This window comes from Xenopus tropicalis, chromosome 5 (assembly GCF_000004195.4).
Source record: "Xenopus tropicalis strain Nigerian chromosome 5, UCB_Xtro_10.0, whole genome shotgun sequence".
NCBI classification, from domain to species: Eukaryota; Metazoa; Chordata; class Amphibia; order Anura; family Pipidae; genus Xenopus; species Xenopus tropicalis.
The window spans coordinates 6,636,041-6,654,608 of NC_030681.2; the positions used below are offsets into that span (position 1 = coordinate 6,636,041).

Genomic DNA, 18,568 nt, shown 5'->3' on the forward strand with positions numbered 1-18,568 from the left:
CCATAGCCTGTACAGAGAGATACCATAAAACTATGGCACATAGGGATTCCCCTGTACTAAGCACAATTCAGCAGGAACAGCCCCCTAAGTTTGCTCATAGCCTGTACAGAGAGATACCTTAAAACTATGGCACATAGGGATTCCCCTGTACTAAGCACAATTCAGCAGGAACAGCCCCCTAAGTTTGCCCATAGCCTGTACAGAGAGATACCATAAAACTATGGCACATAGGGATTCCCCTGTACTAAGCACAATTCAGCAGGAACAGCCCCCTAAGTTTGCCCATAGCCTGTACAGAGAGATACCATAAAACTATGGCACATAGGGATTCCCCTGTACTAAGCACAATTCAGCAGGAACAGCCCCCTAAGTTTGCTCATAGGCTGTACAGAGAGATACCATAAAACTATGGCACATAGGGATTCCCCTGTACTAAGCACAATTCAGCAGGAACAGCCCCCTAAGTTTGCTCATAGCCTGTACAGAGAGATACCATAAAACTATGGCACATAGGGATTCCCCTGTACTAAGCACAATTCAGCAGGAACAGCCCCCTAAGTTTGCTCATAGCCTGTACAGAGAGATACCATAAAACTATGGCACATAGGGATTCCCCTGTACTAAGCACAATTCAGCAGGAACAGCCCCCTAAGTTTGCTCATAGCACCTTTTTGCATTTTTGCATTTTGCAAGTTGCACAGAACAGAGCGATGGGCTAATCTCGGGTTTGGCCGGGTGCCCCGGGGGTGAGGCAAGTGCTTTTCGGGAAGTTGAGTAATAAAGAAAACAATGAACACACGAGTCTGTCCCTAAATCTCTGCGCCCCGTACCTTCCTATTTCGTGACTGGGCAAAAGGCAACGTATGATAGAGTATTAAAGGGCAAGACTTCCAGCAGGATACAGAAATATCACCCTTACTGCTTATTATCCCCATTATGTTCCTTTCCTGCAACAAACACCACAACACACTTGGGTAACATGGCTGAGTCTCACACATGAGATTCCTCCCCAGCGGAGCTGACAATCATTACTTGCCACAAAGCAACACGTGAACTCACTTCCCATGATATAATGAGCCTCATTAACTAACGCAGAGCTTAATGCCCCACAGCAGGAAATCATTGCAACCAATCAACAATCAGCTTTGATCAGTCCATGGCAGCTGCAGGTAACAGAGGGGGCACTAAATAGCGTAAATATGAACTTGTTAATATTCTGTAGCTTGAATTACCCCCCCCCCCCCGAGAAATAAGACTTGGTTGGCAACCCAAAATGCCAAGGCAGTACAAGGTATCTCTCTGTACAGGCTATGGGCAAACTTAGGGGGCTGTTCCTGCTGAATTGTGCTTAGTACAGGGGAATCCCTATGTGCCATAGTTTTATGGTATCTCTCTGTACAGGCTATGGGCAAACTTAGGGGGCTGTTCCTGCTGAATTGTGCTTAGTACAGGGGAATCCCTATGTGCCATAGTTTTATGGTATCTCTCTGTACAGGCTATGGGCAAACTTAGGGGGCTGTTCCTGCTGAATTGTGCTTAGTACAGGGGAATCCCTATGTGCCATAGTTTTATGGTATCTCTCTGTACAGGCTATGGGCAAACTTAGGGGGCTGTTCCTGGTGAATTGTGCTTAGTACAGGGGAATCCCTATGCTGCCATAGTTTTATGGTATCTCTCTGTACAGGCTATGAGCAAACTTAGGGGGCTGTTCCTGCTGAATTGTGCTTAGTACAGGGGAATCCCTATGTGCCATAGTTTTATGGTATCTCTCTGTACAGGCTATGGGCAAACTTAGGGGGCTGTTCCTGGTGAATTGTGCTTAGTACAGGGGAATCCCTATGCTGCCATAGTTTTATGGTATCTCTCTGTACAGGCTATGGGCAAACTTAGGGGGCTGTTCCTGCTGAATTGTGCTTAGTACAGGGGAATCCCTATGTGCCATAGTTTTCTGGTATCTCTCTGTACAGGCTATGGGCAAACTTAGGGGACTGTTCCTGCTGAATTGTGCTTAGTACAGGGGAATCCCTATGTGCCATAGTTTTATGGTATCTCTCTGTACAGGCTATGAGCAAACTTAGGGGACTGTTCCTGCTGAATTGTGCTTAGTACAGGGGAATCCCTATGTGCCATAGTTTTATGGTATCTCTCTGTACAGGCTATGGGCAAACTTAGGGGGCTGTTCCTGCTGAATTGTGCTTAGTACAGTAACTCAAATAACCAATTATACTAAGTGTTATTGCCACACTATATCAGTTCCCCAGTGTTACTCTGTAAGGGGCAGTAACCTATCCGCTGAAGCACAACCAGAGAAATAAGGAAAAACAAGAGTCGCCGAACAATCCATCTATTTACTTGTCCCCGTGGCAACAGTGAGACGTGACATCTGCTGCATCCAATGGCTTCAAAGCCACAAGCGCGTAAATAGCCAAAGGCAAATACAGCACAACAATAAGGGTAATGTCTCCAAACCAGGAACACAGGGGCATTAAAACCTGTCAAGGTAAATTCATTAAAGGTCCTTTCAGCTATTAAAGGGGAAATAACCCGCAGGCAAAAGGATGGATGTGACTCCGGCCTTCTATTACCAACGTTCCACTTTCCCCTAACCCTATATATAGGAACCACTGGGGCCCAGTATATCAGTGTTTGTACCCCTAGGCATCGAACAGTTAATGGATGGAGTTCAGGTTTCCAGTTTAACCCAGTGCAAAACTGGGGAGCCCATTGTGTTCTCTTCCCAGAAATGACACTTTCTTAATGAGCCAGGAATGTTTATGTCCATAAGCTGAGCTTGCAATCTAGCAGCGCCGCTCCTGCCAACATGTGGCTTGGATTATAGAGCGGCGGGACCGGCGGGGCTTCCATTGGCCTTCAGGCTGGGCCCCCTTAGCCCATAACAAGGTTACAGATATATAGAAACATTGGGGTAACAGTCACCCCGCTATAGTTCCAGGGGTACCCAGGGCACAAATAAGCACTCACCCCAAATCCCCCCCTAACTGGCCTTCAGGCTGGGCCCCCTTAGCCCATAACAAAGTTACAGATATATAGAAACATTGGGGCAACAGTCACCCCGCTATAGTTCCAGGGGTACCCAGGGCACAAATAAGCACTCACCCCAAATCCCCCCCTAACTGGCCTTTAGGCTGGGCCCCCTTAGCCCATAACAAGGTTACAGATATATAGAAACATTGGGGTAACAGTCACCCCGCTATAGTTCCAGGGGTACCCAGGGCACAAATAAGCACTCACCCCAAATCCCCCCTAATTGGCCTTCAGGCTGGGCCCCCTTAGCCCATAACAAGGTTACAGATATATAGAAACATTGGGGTAACAGTCACCCCACTATAGTTCCAGGGGTACCCAGGGCACAACTAAGCACTCACCCCAAATCCCCCCCTAACTGGCCTTCAGGCTGGGCCCCTTTAGCCCATAACAAGGTTACAGATATATAGAAACATTGGGGTAACAGTCACCCCGCTATAGTTCCAGGGGTACCCAGGGCACAAATAAGCACTCACCCCAAATCCCCCCCTAACTGGCCTTCAGGCTGGGCCCCCTTAGCCCATAACAAGGTTACAGATATATAGAAACATTGGGGTAACAGTCACCCCGCTATAGTTCCAGGGGTACCCAGGGCACAAATAAGCACTCACCCCAAATCCCCCCCTAACTGGCCTTCAGGCTGGGCCCCCTTAGCCCATAACAAGGTTACAGATATATAGAAACATTGGGGTAACAGTCACCCCGCTATAGTTCCAGGGGTACCCAGGGCACAAATAAGCACTCACCCCAAATCCCCCCTAACTGGCTGCTATCTGTATGTGTCACATGATATAATTGAACCAATAAAGATAAACCCCTCTTAGGACTGCTCCCTGTTAGATAATTAAGGAGTTGTTATTATCTGCTCTTGATGTTTTCATTCGTTATTTATCTCTGATCGTTAGGGAAACATTGCTGCTTCTTTCTGTTCACCTTGATCTCTCGTCACCTCTTCCTGTGTCACCAACTTTCTTCTCAGCGCTGAACTTGTGGCTTCCGCTCCCTGTGAGACGACTGCAGGCGGCTCCGCAGCAAACGATTTCCTCTTCTCGATGCTCTGCGGCTGCTGAGAATATTTCCATTTCAGTATAATTTATATTAAATCATCTGCTTTATAAAGGATTCATTTATTTCTTAAAGTCAAACACCCATTAACATGGTTTTAAAAGTAAACTGAATTCTATCAACCGAGCTGCTGTATAAGTCAGTATGTACAGCAGCCGGAACTAATACTAGCAGGTATAGTAGGGAGAGATGGTGTCTATAGTAGCAGTGGGGGGATAATAGCCTCTGGGAAGGGACTGGGGCTGTGGGATAGCAGGTATAGTAGGGAGACATGGTGTCTATAGTAGCAGTGGGATAATAGCCTCTGGGAAGGGACTGGGGCTGTGGGATAGCAGGTATAGTAGGGAGAGATGGTGCCTATAGTAGCAGTGGGGGGATAATAGCCTCTGGGAAGGGACTGGGGCTGTGGGATAGCAGGTATAGTAGGGAGAGATGGTGCCTATAGTAGCAGTGGGGGATAATAGCCTCTGGGAAGGGACTGGGGCTGTGGGATAGCAGGTATAGTAGGGAGAGATGGTGCCTATAGTAGCAGTGGGGGGATAATAGCCTCTGGGAAGGGACTGGGGCTGTGGGATAGCAGGTATAGTAGGGAGAGATGGTGCCTATAGTAGCAGTGGGGGGATAATAGCCTCTGGGAAGGGACTGGGGCTGTGGGATAGCAGGTATAGTAGGGAGAGATGGTGCCTATAGTAGCAGTGGGGGGATAATAGCCTCTGGGAAGGGACTGGGGCTGTGGGATAGCAGGTATAGTAGGGAGAGATGGTGCCTATAGTAGCAGTGGGGGGATAATAGCCTCTGGGAAGGGACTGGGGCTGTGGGATAGCAGGTATAGTAGGGAGAGATGGTGCCTATAGTAGCAGTGGGGGGATAATAGCCTCTGGGAAGGGACTGGGGCTGTGGGATAGCAGGTATAGTAGGGAGAGATGGTGCCTATAGTAGCAGTGGGGGGATAATAGCCTCTGGGAAGGGACTGGGGCTGTGGGATAGCAGGTATAGTAGGGAGAGATGGTGCCTATAGTAGCAGTGGGGGGATAATAGCCTCTGGGAAGGGACTGGGGCTGTGGGATAGCAGGTATAGTAGGGAGAGATGGTGCCTATAGTAGCAGTGGGGGGATAATAGCCTCTGGGAAGGGACTGGGGCTGTGGGATAGCAGGTATAGTAGGGAGAGATGGTGCCTATAGTAGCAGTGGGGGGATAATAGCCTCTGGGAAGGGACTGGGGCTGTGGGATAGCAGGTATAGTAGGGAGAGATGGTGCCTATAGTAGCAGTGGGGGGATAATAGCCTCTGGGAAGGGACTGGGGCTGTGGGATAGCAGGTATAGTAGGGAGACATGGTGCCTATAGTAACAGTGGGGGATAATAGCCTCTGGGAAGGGACTGGGGCTGTGGGATAGCAGGTATAGTAGGGAGACATGGTGCCTATAGTAACAGTGGGGGGATAATAGCCTCTGGGAAGGGACTGGGGCTGTGGGATAGCAGGTATAGTAGGGAGAGATGGTGCCTATAGTAGCAGTGGGGGATAATAGCCTCTGGGAAGGGACTGGGGCTGTGGGATAGCAGGTATAGTAGGGAGAGATGGTGCCTATAGTAGCAGTGGGGGGATAATAGCCTCTGGGAAGGGACTGGGGCTGTGGGATAGCAGGTATAGTAGGGAGAGATGGTGCCTATAGTAGCAGTGGGGGGATAATAGCCTCTGGGAAGGGACTGGGGCTGTGGGATAGCAGGTATAGTAGGGAGAGATGGTGCCTATAGTAGCCGATCAGATTATAAAGACTAATGGCAAGACCAGGGGTTCCGGTACTTTGAGGCTGTTCCCCCAAGGTAGGACAAAGCCCAGTTTGAAAGTCAACTAGAGTAAAATTTTGTGGTCAACAATTATTTACTTTCCAAAATATTGTTGGAAAGGTGATGGAATGGCTGATACAATGATGTTGTATGAGTTAAGGGGTGCTGTAGCCAATTATCTGGGGGGGACTGGATCCAAAAAGTTTAAAAACCACTGGGCTAGACCAACCTGTAGTATAAGCACATTCCCTGGACTAGACCAGCCAATCACGACCATAACAACATTCAATGGGTTAGGCCAACCTGAAGCCAATGGTACTTGCACAGGAATAGACCAACTTGAAGCCAAGAGTATTAGGACACATAGGGCTTGACCAGCTACTAGCCAATTAGATTGGTAGAACATTGATTGAAATGAACCCAACTATACCCAATCAGAGAATGAGGGACCAGGTCTAGATGATCTTGTAGAAAGTCACATGGGTTGTACCTCTACAGGGGTCAGTCTGGAGCCAATCAAATAACTGGAACATTTCCCCCAACTCTCGTTACACAAGAAAATAATGGAAAATCTAATGTAATGGGTCTCTATACAATCAAATTGGCGGCTACGTAACGACAAAGCGACCCAAGGTGACTCTCGCGCCTGACAGGGCCCAGTAATCAGGAGATGGATCTTCTCCTTTGTCAGCTGAAAAATCTAATTTAGAAATTCAGTGTCCTGTTCAGCTTTCTCCGAAATTAAATTCAGTCCTCACCATCCCGAGCGTCTCACGTAGGAGCTCGACTGCTCCTCAGATCCTTTCATTCTCTGCCCCAACATATCTGAAGGGTTCCATTGAAGCTTTTACTAATCTGCTCTTGTTCCAATCCCTCGGCTCCGTGACCCGACAGCCAGCTGCTTATTGGATTGGAGGAAGCCTTAAAGAGAGGGAAAGAGACAGTTCTATAGATAATATCAACTCTGTCTGAGGCTGTAAATCAGGTCAGGGATCTGCAACCAGGCCGCCCAGGTGACCAACTGCAACTCGGGGTACCCAGGGCACAAATAAGCACTCACCCCAAATCCCCCCTAACTGGCCTTCAGGCTGGGCCCCCTTAGCCCATAACAAGGTTACAGATATATAGAGACATTGGGGTAACAGTCACCCCGCTATAGTTCCAGGGGTACCCAGGGCACAAATAAGTACTCACCCCAAATCCCCCCCTAACTGGCCTTCAGGCTGGGCCCCCTTAGCCCATAACAAGGTTACAGATATATAGAAACATTGGGGTAACAGTCACCCCGCTATAGTTCCAGGGGTACCCAGGGCACAAATAAGCACTCACCCCAAATCCCCCCCTAACTGGCCTTCAGGCTGGGCCCCCTTAGCCCATAACAAGGTTACAGATATATAAAAAATATTGGGGTAACAGTCACCCCGCTATAGTTCCAGGGGTACCCAGAGTACAAATAAGCGCTCACCCCAAATCCCCCCCTAACTGGCCTTCAGGCTGGGCCCCCTTAGCCCATAACAAGGTTACAGATATATAGAAACATTGGGGTAACAGTCACCCCGCTATAGTTCCAGGGGTACCCAGGGCACAAATAAGCACTCACCCCAAATCCCCCCCTAACTGGCCTTCAGGCTGGGCCCCCTTAGCCCATAACAAGGTTACAGATATATAGAAACATTGGGGTAACAGTCACCCCGCTATAGTTCCAGGGGTACCCAGGGCACAAATAAGCACTCACCCCAAATCCGCCCCTAACTGGCCTTCAGGCTGGGCCCCCTTAGCCCATAACAAGGTTACAGATATATAGAAACATTGGGGTAACAGTCACCCTGCTATAGTTCCAGGGGTACCCAGGGCACAAATAAGCACTCACCCCAAATCCCCCCCTAACTGGCCTTCAGGCTGGGCCCCCTTAGCCCATAACAAGGTTACAGATATATAGAAACATTGGGGTAACAGTCACCCCGCTATAGTTCCAGGGGTACCCAGGGCACAAATAAGCACTCACCCCAAATCCCCCCCTAACTGGCCTTCAGGCTGGGCCCCCTTAGCCCATAACAAGGTTACAGATATATAGAAACATTGGGGTAACAGTCACCCCGCTATAGTTCCAGGGGTACCCAGGGCACAAATAAGCACTCACCCCAAATCCCCCCCTAACTGGCCTTCAGGCTGGGCCCCCTTAGCCCATAACAAGGTTACAGATATATAGAAACATTGGGGTAACAGTCACCCCACTATAGTTCCAGGGGTACCCAGGGCATAAATAAGCAAATTTTTACTCGTTTTTCATATCTGGCAAGCAATGGGTGGAGTTAGGAATGTGGGCGGGATTTCATGGAGCAAACATGGCAGCTCCAAGTCATAAGAGCGAACAAGATTATGTAGGAATATGATACTGTATGTAATAAACCAATCTGATTAATATATTTAGGAACATTTATTGTTTTATTTATTCCCTATTATTTATAAAGCACCGACACATTCCTGCAGCGCCTTGCACAGATTATACATCATTCTCTTCAGTTTATCAAACACAAAGTGGGGATCAGATGGGGGTAAATATAGATCCTTTCTCTGTCTCTGCTGGAACATCTTAGAAAGAATTAGCCAAGTGAGGACAATACCCCTATCAGCTACACCATCTGCTGGCTAAAGGCAGTATTGCAGGACGTACTGTGTAATTGTCACCTCACTGCTACTGCCATATCCTACAATGTTGTTACTGTCCCTGATTGAAATTTCAGTTTTATGGCATAAACCTCCTTTCTTATTACTGTACTGTCTATGGGAAGCACTATGGCACCTCCTACTTATATGTATAAATACAAATATACAGAGAAGGAATGTTCTGGGCACACAATAAGCTGTACCCCCATACTGTACTGTCTAAGGGAAACACTATGGCACCTCCTACCCATATGTATAAATACAAATATACAGAGAAGGAATGTTCTGGGCACACAATAAGCTGTACCCCCATACTGTACTGTCTAAGGGAAACACTATGGCACCCCCTACCCATATGTATAAATACAAATATACAGAGAAGGAATGTTCTGGGCACACAATAAGCTGTACCCCCATACTGTACTGTCTAAGGGAAACACTATGGCACCCCCTACCCATATGTATTAATACAAATATACAGAGAAGGAATGTTCTGGGCACACAATAAGCTGTACCCCCATACTGTACTGTCTAAGGGAAACACTATGGCACCCCCTACCCATATGTATAAATACAAATATACAGAGAAGGAATGTTCTGGGCACACAATAAGCTGTACCCCCATACTGTACTGTCTAAGGGAAACACTATGGCACCCCCTACCCATATGTATAAATACAAATATACAGAGAAGGAATGTTCTGGGCACACAATAAGCTGTACCCCCATACTGTACTGTCTAAGGGAAACACTATGGCACCCCCTACCCATATGTATTAATACAAATATACAGAGAAGGAATGTTCTGGGCACACAATAAGCTCCACCCCCATACTGAGAGCAAGCAGGTGGTGTGTGCTGCTGCAACTCCCAGGCCCTTTTTTGGGTCTGGGGGGGTATTTGGGAAAGGTTTTTGCTCAGTACTTTTCCCTTTCCCTGGAATTTAAAAATGAGGGGAAAGATGAGTGACCCAGCGGGTAGGAGAGTGGAGACCCGCTTGGGTTCTAGCAGGAGGGCTGCAGGAGCGGCGGCCATAACAGACAGCGCTGCTGCACAGAAAGCTATGCTGATTGGAAGAAAGAAGCGACCGGCACGTAAGGCCTCACTTAGAAAAGTTCAAACTAGCTCACCTGGCTGTGTGGGAGCGTCTGCCCGGGGAATCCAGGCCGGCGTGCCTGCGGGAAGCTGCGGGACGGAGGCCTGGGAGGAACAGGAAGCAGGCGCCATGACCTCTGGGACCGGTGAGCAGGAGAGAGGCAGCATGGAGGTGCCGGGAGCAGCGGGGGAGAGCCCTGTCGCTATGGAAGTTGCTGAAAGTGCACTGAGTGAGGAGCCCAACATGGCCGCCGGCCCACAGGTACCTGCCACTAACTCACTGGGCTGTCAGGGCCGAGCATTGCAGCCGGGACTGTGTGCGGCTCAGCCTGAGGGGGAAGGGGGAGAGAGGCCGCAGCCTGAGGGAATCACTGACTTTATGCACAAAATGTCTGTGTTGGAGAGAAAGGAGGGAGATTTAAAGCTACGGATTGAGCTTTTGGCTGCTGATCTGGGACTGTGTAACGGGGGAAGGAGATCTGAGATAATAAGGGAATTGGCTTTTATTAATAAAGAACTAGAGGAGACCGAGCAGGAGATGGGCAGCACCATGGGGGCAATCGGGCCCGGGCAAGAACTGTGTGAGAATAGAGAGAGCTTCCAGCAAATGGAGCAGCCACATAAGCCCAAACCAGCAATGACTTTTCCTTTTTCCCAGGATGCTCAGCAGGCTGTAGTTTCACAGACTGTAACAGAGACTGCCCCATGTGACCTGCACCAACATACAGAGACTCTCTCTCTGAGTGGGAATGGGGTGAATGGCAGTGAGTTTGGGGTGAATGGCAGTGAGTTTGGGGTGAATAGTAGTGAGAATGGGGTGAATGGCAGTGAGTTTGGGCTGAGTGGCAGTGAGTTTGGGGTGAATAGTAGTGAGAATGGGGTGAATGGCAGTGAGTTTGGGGTGATTGGCAGTGGGAATGGGGTGAATGGTAGTGGGAATGGGGTAAATGGCAGTGGGAATGGGGTGAATGGCAGTGAGTTTGGGGTGAATGGCAGTGGGAATGGGGTGAATGGCAGTGGGAATGGGGTGAGTGGCAGTGGGAATGGGGTGAGTAAAACTGTTGGTTCAAGAGGGGGAAGTAAAGGAGATGGATTTCCCGGGAGGGGGGAGAGGGGGGTACATGGGGGGGCTGGTGGAACAGGGGACAATGTATCTTACAGTGATGCTGTTACTAATAGTGATACCAGGGATGGGGCAGCAGACAGGATTGTGCGGGGGGCAGAGAGGGCTTTGTTGCCCCAGACTGAGGTGGCAGAGCCGGGCAAGAGGAGGAACGTAGTGAAGATTAAGTGGGTGCAGGGGAGAGAGGGGTTCCCGGGCAGGAGATACGTAGCCAGGAGGCTGATCAAGGAGACCCTGGGTTTCACCCCAGATGATGTTTATGCCCTAGTCACTGTCACTGATACGGAGTTTGACCTGAGCTTTAAGTTGCCCCAGGGGCTGGAGGAATTTTGGAAGGGGTATGAGAGAGAGAGGGGCTCGGACGTGTGGAACGGATTTGAGGTTATTCCGGTTTCAAAGCCGGAGGTTAAAAATGTGACAATTATTTTTAAAAGCGAGTCCATAAATGAGGAGGATGTGATGTTTTGGCTAAAGCGGCAGTGCCAGGTACTCTCCCCTTTAAAGAGAATCTATGATGAAGAGGGTTTTTGGATAGGGGGGTGGAAGGTCCAGGTGAGACTGCACTCTCATCTCCATGTGCAGAAACATCTCCCCAACTCTCTGTTTCTAGGGAAGGACAGGGGGGTGTGTTTCTATGTGGGCCAGCCCCGGGTCTGCTTTAAATGCGGCTCCAATAGGCATCTGGCCGGCAAATGTACCGTACAGAAATGTGCCTTTTGTGGGGAGGTGGGACACCCAAGCAAGGACTGTGTCACCATTAGGTGCAATCTCTGCCTGAAACTGGGCCACGCACACCGGGATTGCCCCAACGCCTGGCATAACGTCCAGAAACAGTGCCCAAACCTGCTAGCGGAACTGGGGGAGGGTATGGGGGGCGAGGAGGGACCGGAGACTCAGGCAGCAGCGCAAAGGGGGACTGAGGGAGGAACAGATTTGGGGAACGGAGGAAGTACTTCTGGGGAAGGGGTGGAGCTCACTGAGAGGGAGGAGCAAGGGGCGGAGAAACAGGATTGGCGGGTGGTTGGTGGAAACTCAAAGAAAGTAAATAAGAGAAAGGCTGTGCCCAAAGAGATGGCGGTAGAAACAGAAAACAGATTTGATTTGTTAGGGAAATCCTGGGCTGCAGTTATGGAGGAGGAAGAGGAGGTTTCGGTGAGACTGGGAAAGGAAAGGGAGGAGGAGGAGGAGGTTTCGGTGAGACTGGGAAAGGAAAGGGAGGAGGAAGAGGAGGTTTCGGTGAGACTGGGAAAGGAAAGGGAGGAGGAAGAGGAGGTTTCGGTGAGACTGGGAAAGGAAAGGGAGGAGGAAGAGGAGGTTTCGGTGAGACTGGGAAAGGAAAGGGAGGAGGAAGAGGAGGTTTCGGTGAGACTGGGAAAGGAAAGGGAGGAGGAAGAGGAGGTTTCGGTGAGACTGGGAAAGGAAAGGGAGGAGGAAGAGGAGGTTTCGGTGAGACTGGGAAAGGAAAGGGAGGAGGAAGAGGAGGTTTCGGTGAGACTGGGAAAGGAAAGGGAGGAGGAAGGAAGGAAAAAAGGAAAAGTGTTTTCAGTGAAGAGGTTTCAAGAGGGAGGAAAAATAAAAAGAAAGGCCAAAACCAAGAGGATGAGTGGGGGTCTCTGGGGGAGGATGACATTGTGGAGGGACCAGAGGAAGTAGCAGGAGCCCCAAGTTTCCAGGTCAAAAGAACCGGTGAGGAGCAAGTAAATGGCAAATGTAAAAATCAAAAGACTTGAGATGGATTTTAAGAGAACAAGTGAAATGAGTAACTAAATGTAAATGGAACTCTGTGCTAAATGTAACCGTTTCTTTCTGATTTTAAAGCTTTTTGTGTTTGTTTAATGTTATTGTAATGTGAAGTTATTTTGCCTTTTGTAATGTTTTTATCCAATAAAATCCCTACCCATATGTATAAATACAAATATACAGAGAGGGAATGTTCTGGGCACACAATAAGCTGTACCCCCATACTGTACTGTCTAAGGGAAACACTATGGCACCTCCTACCCATATGTATAAATACAAATATACAGAGAGGGAATGTTCTGGGCACACAATAAGCTGTACCCCCATACTGTACTGTCTAAGGGAAACACTATGGCACCCCCTACCCATATGTATAAATACAAATATACAGAGAAGGAATGTTCTGGGCACACAATAAGCTGTACCCCCATACTGTACTGTCTAAGGGAAACACTATGGCACCCCCTACCCATATGTATAAATACAAATATACAGAGAAGGAATGTTCTGGGCACACAATAAGCTGTACCCCCATACTGTACTGTCTAAGGGAAACACTATGGCACCTCCTACCCATATGTATAAATACAAATATACAGAGAGGGAATGTTCTGGGCTTATAGTAAGCTAAAAACAAACAAAAAGAAATAAAGATAAAAGAAACAGTTTGTACATAAAGCAAAGTTTCCCTATAAATACATGAATTCTACAAATGTAATTTCAGAATAAAAATAAAAATTGGCTTTTGAGCTTCGTTAGAATCAGTCTGTAATTTAATTCTTGACTTTGGTCGAACCGAGGGGAAAGAATGCAGAAAATTCCTGATAAACACAAACCTCAGTCCTCACATTACCAGGGATTATTCGGCATTGGCCACCGGCCAGATCACAAACTGATTCAGCATGTTCAGTGCTTTTTCCATTTTAGCCAAAGAGCATTTCGAGGCCAAGAGAAAAATATTATTGTACTTATGTTCAATGGGATTCAAGTCCTTGGTGAGCTGAATGGGGCGACTCTATTTGCTTTTGCCCTCAGCTTCTATACAGCTATTTCCTTTTCATTTGTATCTCTCTGTACAGGCTATGAGCAAACTTAGGGGGCTGTTCCTGCTGAATTGTGCTTAGTACAGGGGAATCCCTATGTGCCATAGTTTTATGGTATCTCTCTGTACAGGCTATGAGCAAACTTAGGGGGCTGTTCCTGCTGAATTGTGCTTAGTACAGGGGAATCCCTATGTGCCATAGTTTTATGGTATCTCTCTGTACAGGCTATGAGCAAACTTAGGGGGCTGTTCCTGCTGAATTGTGCTTAGTACAAGGGAATAGTAGCAGTGGAGGGATAATAGCCTCTGGGAAGGGACTGGGGCTGTGGGATAGCAGGTATAGTAGGGAGAGATGGTGCCTATAGTAGCAGTGGGGGGATAATAGCCTCTGGGAAGGGACTGGGGCTGTGGGATAGCAGGTATAGTAGGGAGAGATGGTGCCTATAGTAGCAGTGGGGGGGATAATAGCCTCTGGGAAGGGACTGGGGCTGTGGGATAGCAGGTATAGTAGGGAGAGATGGTGCCTATAGTAGCAGTGGGATAATAGCCTCTGGGAAGGGACTGGGGCTGTGGGATAGCAGGTATAGTAGGGAGAGATGGTGCCTATAGTAGCAGTGGGGGGGATAATAGCCTCTGGGAAGGGACTGGGGCTGTGGGATAGCAGGTATAGTAGGGAGAGATGGTGCCTATAGTAGCAGTGGGGGGGATAATAGCCTCTGGGAAGGGACTGGGGCTGTGGGATAGCAGGTATAGTAGGGAGAGATGGTGCCTATAGTAGCAGTGGGGGGATAATAGCCTCTGGGAAGGGACTGGGGCTGTGGGATAGCAGGTATAGTAGGGAGAGATGGTGCCTATAGTAGCAGTGGGGGGATAATAGCCTCTGGGAAGGGACTGGGGCTGTGGGATAGTAGGTATAGTAGGGAGAGATGGTGCCTATAGTAGCAGTGGGGGGATAATAGCCTCTGGGAAGGGACTGGGGCTGTGGGATAGCAGGTATAGTAGGGAGAGATGGTGCCTATAGTAGCAGTGGGGGGGATAATAGCCTCTGGGAAGGGACTGGGGCTGTGGGATAGCAGGTATAGTAGGGAGAGATGGTGCCTATAGTAGCAGTGGGGGGATAATAGCCTCTGGGAAGGGACTGGGGCTGTGGGATAGCAGGTATAGTAGGGAGAGATGGTGCCTATAGTAGCAGTGGGATAATAGCCTCTGGGAAGGGACTGGGGCTGTGGGATAGCAGGTATAGTAGGGAGAGATGGTGCCTATAGTAGCAGTGGGGGGATAATAGCCTCTGGGAAGGGACTGGGGCTGTGGGATAGCAGGTATAGTAGGGAGAGATGGTGCCTATAGTAGCAGTGGGGGGATAATAGCCTCTGGGAAGGGACTGGGGCTGTGGGATAGCAGGTATAGTAGGGAGAGATGGTGCCTATAGTAGCAGTGGGGGGATAATAGCCTCTGGGAAGGGACTGGGGCTGTGGGATAGCAGGTATAGTAGGGAGAGATGGTGCCTATAGTAGCAGTGGGGGGATAATAACCTCTGGGAAGGGACTGGGGCTGTGGGATAGCAGGTATAGTAGGGAAAGATGGTGCCTATAGTAGCAGTGGGGGGATAATAGCCTCTGGGAAGGGACTGGGGCTGTGGGATAGCAGGTATAGTAGGGAGAGATGGTGCCTATAGTAGCAGTGGGGGGATAATAACCTCTGGGAAGGGACTGGGGGCTGTGGGATAGCAGGTATAGTAGGGAGAGATGGTGCCTATAGTAGCAGTGGGGGGATAATAGCCTCTGGGAAGGGACTGGGGCTGTGGGATAGCAGGTATAGTAGGGAGAGATGGTGCCTATAGTAGCAGTGGGGGGATAATAGCCTCTGGGAAGGGACTGGGGCTGTGGGATAGCAGGTATAGTAGGGAGAGATGGTGCCTATAGTAGCAGTGGGGAGATAATAGCCTCTGGGACTGGGCTGTATGGATCATATGGAGAGAAGGATATATATATATAAATATATGCACAGCATAATATATCAGATAAAATACTCACACACCTTATATATATATATATAGGGAATAAATCTATATTCCCAGTATGAATATGAAGGGATATATTTTGCTCTCTCTCATGCTACAAATGAATAATAACAGGGGGGGGGGGGGGCACTGTTACTGTCACTGTGTAATACAGGTGTTTTTATTGCCTCCTGTCACACGGGGCCAATTATTATGATAAATGACTGAAGGAATGGCAGCTGCGGAGCTTCCGTATGAATGAGGCAGGGAGGGAGATACTGCTGGGAAGGGGATTATTTCCCCACTGTCAGACTGGGCCCTATAGGAGCCGCCAGAGAGCCTGACACCCAGGGGCCACTCTCAATGTGGCCCCGTACTACTAAGCTATGAGGGCTCACCCCCCCAGGGCCCCAATAAGTACCCTACTACTATATATATAGCCCTAATGAATAACACATGCCCCTCAAATGCATGGCCACTCCCCCATGATCCAAACCCTGCCCACCCTTCTCCAAGCCCAGCCCCTTTTATGACCCATGAATTACACTTATTCATCTCAGGGCCCCCATTTACCCCTATTATGGGCCCTTCAGGGCCATATTGTTCAGTGGAAAATGTTTTAAAATGCTTTGCATTTTTTGGACAGTACCAGTACTTTCTTACCAGGGTCAGACTGGGCCCCGGCGTCCCAGACCCGACCCTTGCCAGCGCTCCCCCTGCTCGACCGCTCCTCCCCAGACGTGTTAAATTTACGCTCGCTCGGGGAGGACGTCGGGTAGGGGACCCTTCAAGGGGGGGCCCCTGGGGGGGTTAGGGGACGCGGCCTGGGGCGGGAGTCCCGGTGGGCCCTTCACCCCCCATTCCGACACTGTTTCTTACTCTGCCTTGTTCCCTCCTACAGACTAAAAATGCCGTCTGGTTGTGGGGGTCACTGACCCCGGCTGATTTGAACGCCGGTTGAACGTGCGACTTTCATTTCATTGTTATTCATCAATCTATATTTCTGATCAGATCCTCTCTCTTCCATTCTACTGCCTGGTTGCTAGGATAATTAAACCCTAGCAACCAGATTGCTGCTGAAAGCCCAAGCCTGACAGCGGCACACCATGAAAAGGAGTAAATAATTAAAAACCAGCTTGGTATAAAAGCAATTAATTGTGCAAGGGTCCCTCTCCCCCCGCCGCTGTCCCCCCCCCCCGCCCGTCGCTGTGCGAATGTGACAGATATCTCGGCCGTCAGCCCTCGGCAATTGGAACAGTTGTGCACTTCTGTGTCTTTCCCTCCTGGGGACGTAACAGCGACACAGCCAAGTAGCCGTCCCTTTGATGAGACCGGGGGGGGGGGGGTTAATGCAAACGGAAAACTGCGCATGTCGGTGGGTTCCAGCAGAAACGGTCAAGATCTTTTCAAGGGCAAATCAGGGCAGAGCCAATAGCAGATTTTTATAAAATCATTTTAATATTTGAAAAAAATCACAGTTTTGCTTTCTCCGGAATGTTCCGGCACTTCCATTCGCACGCGCTGCTAAAATCCATTAAGGGCTGCGTCGGTGAATACCCCAAAGAGCTGCTTTCTATGAGTAATCCGGCGTTTGACGTAAGGCCCGGCGGCCCCCCAAGGAAATGCAGGCGCGGAATAAACCCGTTGCGGTTCTGACCAATGAGGCGCGGGTATCAGAGATGCCGGGCAGGGGGCCCCCTGGCATTATGGCTGTAGGGGGAAAATGACATAAAACATGGCTGTTTCCTTCCAGATGTCGTCGACTACAACTCCCAGCATCCCCTTTACCTTATTAGGGGGGAATTTTCTATTTGTAGAGGTGTATAATAGTGATGAGAATTTCCGTGTTTCGCCATTGGTGGATTGTTTTGCGAAATGGGTGCAAATATTCACCCCAAAATCGGAAAAAACTATTTTTTTTATATGCGGCACTTTGCGCGTTTCGCAAATTTTTTGGCGAAACGTGACAGATTTGCTCATCACTAGTGTATAATGCAATGGCACGAGAATGGACACAGCATTGGGCATGTATCTGGGCTATGTATTATATAAATATATATATATATATATATATATATATATACTTGTGCCCATAGATACCCCTAGCAACTGCTCTGAACTAAGTACAAGGTTGCTTGTGGGTTGTGTCTGTAGGGCCCTAATATGTCCATTAAAGGGGACATTAATGGAAAAATCAATATTGTGCCAATGAATTGGACTCATCTAAATATAGAAGGAATGGGCTTTAAAAAGTAATGTTTTGGGCTGACTTCACCACTAGCCCCGCCCATCTGTTCCACTTCCTGCTGCCTCCTTTCCCAGGCTGTGCAGGGGGGCCGGCGGCACAGTAGGATAGGAACCAATCAGCAGCTAGGCTGACCTGATAGGGAACTGAAGCCTGTCTGTGCTTGTGTGACTGCAGGGCTGTGATTGGCTATCCCTCTCCTACTGTGCTTCTGGCAGGGACCGTTAGGACACGCCCACCCCTCATGTGAAACACAGACAGGGACCTGAGAGGATCTATAGGGAGCTCCAATAAAGGTGCCATTGTTACAGATAGGGTTAATGTTTAGCCCAAAGGGAAACCAGCACCGTATATTATTCATAATTGCCTACAGGGTTAGGTAGGGGTTTGTTTATCCTATATGTCTCCTTTAAAAGGCTCAGTGCCAGGGGAGAAAAAAGCCCAACTGCAGTGGGACCCCCTACTATTCATTTATCAGTCTTACATTCAAACCATGCTGTGGTTGCTAAGGTTATTTGGACCCTAGCAACCAATTAGCCTCTGAAACTCCAAACTGGAGAGCTGCTGAAGAAAAAGTGAAATCATTAAAATGATCACAAATAATAAAAAAAAAGGAAGACCAATTGCAAATTGTCTCGGAATATTACTCTCTTCATCATACTAAAAGTCAACTCAAAGGTGAACAAATTAAAATCAGGGTGATTCTTTAGTTAGTTAGTTAGTTAGTTAGTTAATATTTTAACCCTTTTCTATAGTTGGA

The 18,568-nt window shown here is 48.6% G+C and overlaps 1 protein-coding gene and 1 long non-coding RNA gene across 2 annotated transcripts; one reads left to right on the top strand and one right to left on the bottom strand.

The window, feature by feature from the left end:
* Positions 1-3,799: 3,799 nt before the first annotated feature.
* LOC116411084 lies at positions 3,800-6,808 on the bottom strand. The gene is made up of 2 exons (XR_004222827.1): positions 6,656-6,808; positions 3,800-4,111 (listed from the first exon to the last, which is right to left on the bottom strand). It is a non-coding gene; the product is annotated as an uncharacterized LOC116411084 (long non-coding RNA).
* Positions 6,809-9,525: 2,717 nt separating this feature from the next.
* LOC116410870 (zinc finger CCHC domain-containing protein 3-like) lies at positions 9,526-16,524 on the top strand. The gene is made up of 3 exons (XM_031902227.1): positions 9,526-9,921; positions 10,903-11,859; positions 16,465-16,524. Exons 1-3 carry the CDS (start codon positions 9,526-9,528, stop codon positions 16,522-16,524), a joined length of 1,413 nt encoding a protein of 470 aa, XP_031758087.1.
* The last annotated feature ends 2,044 nt before the right edge of the window (positions 16,525-18,568 follow it).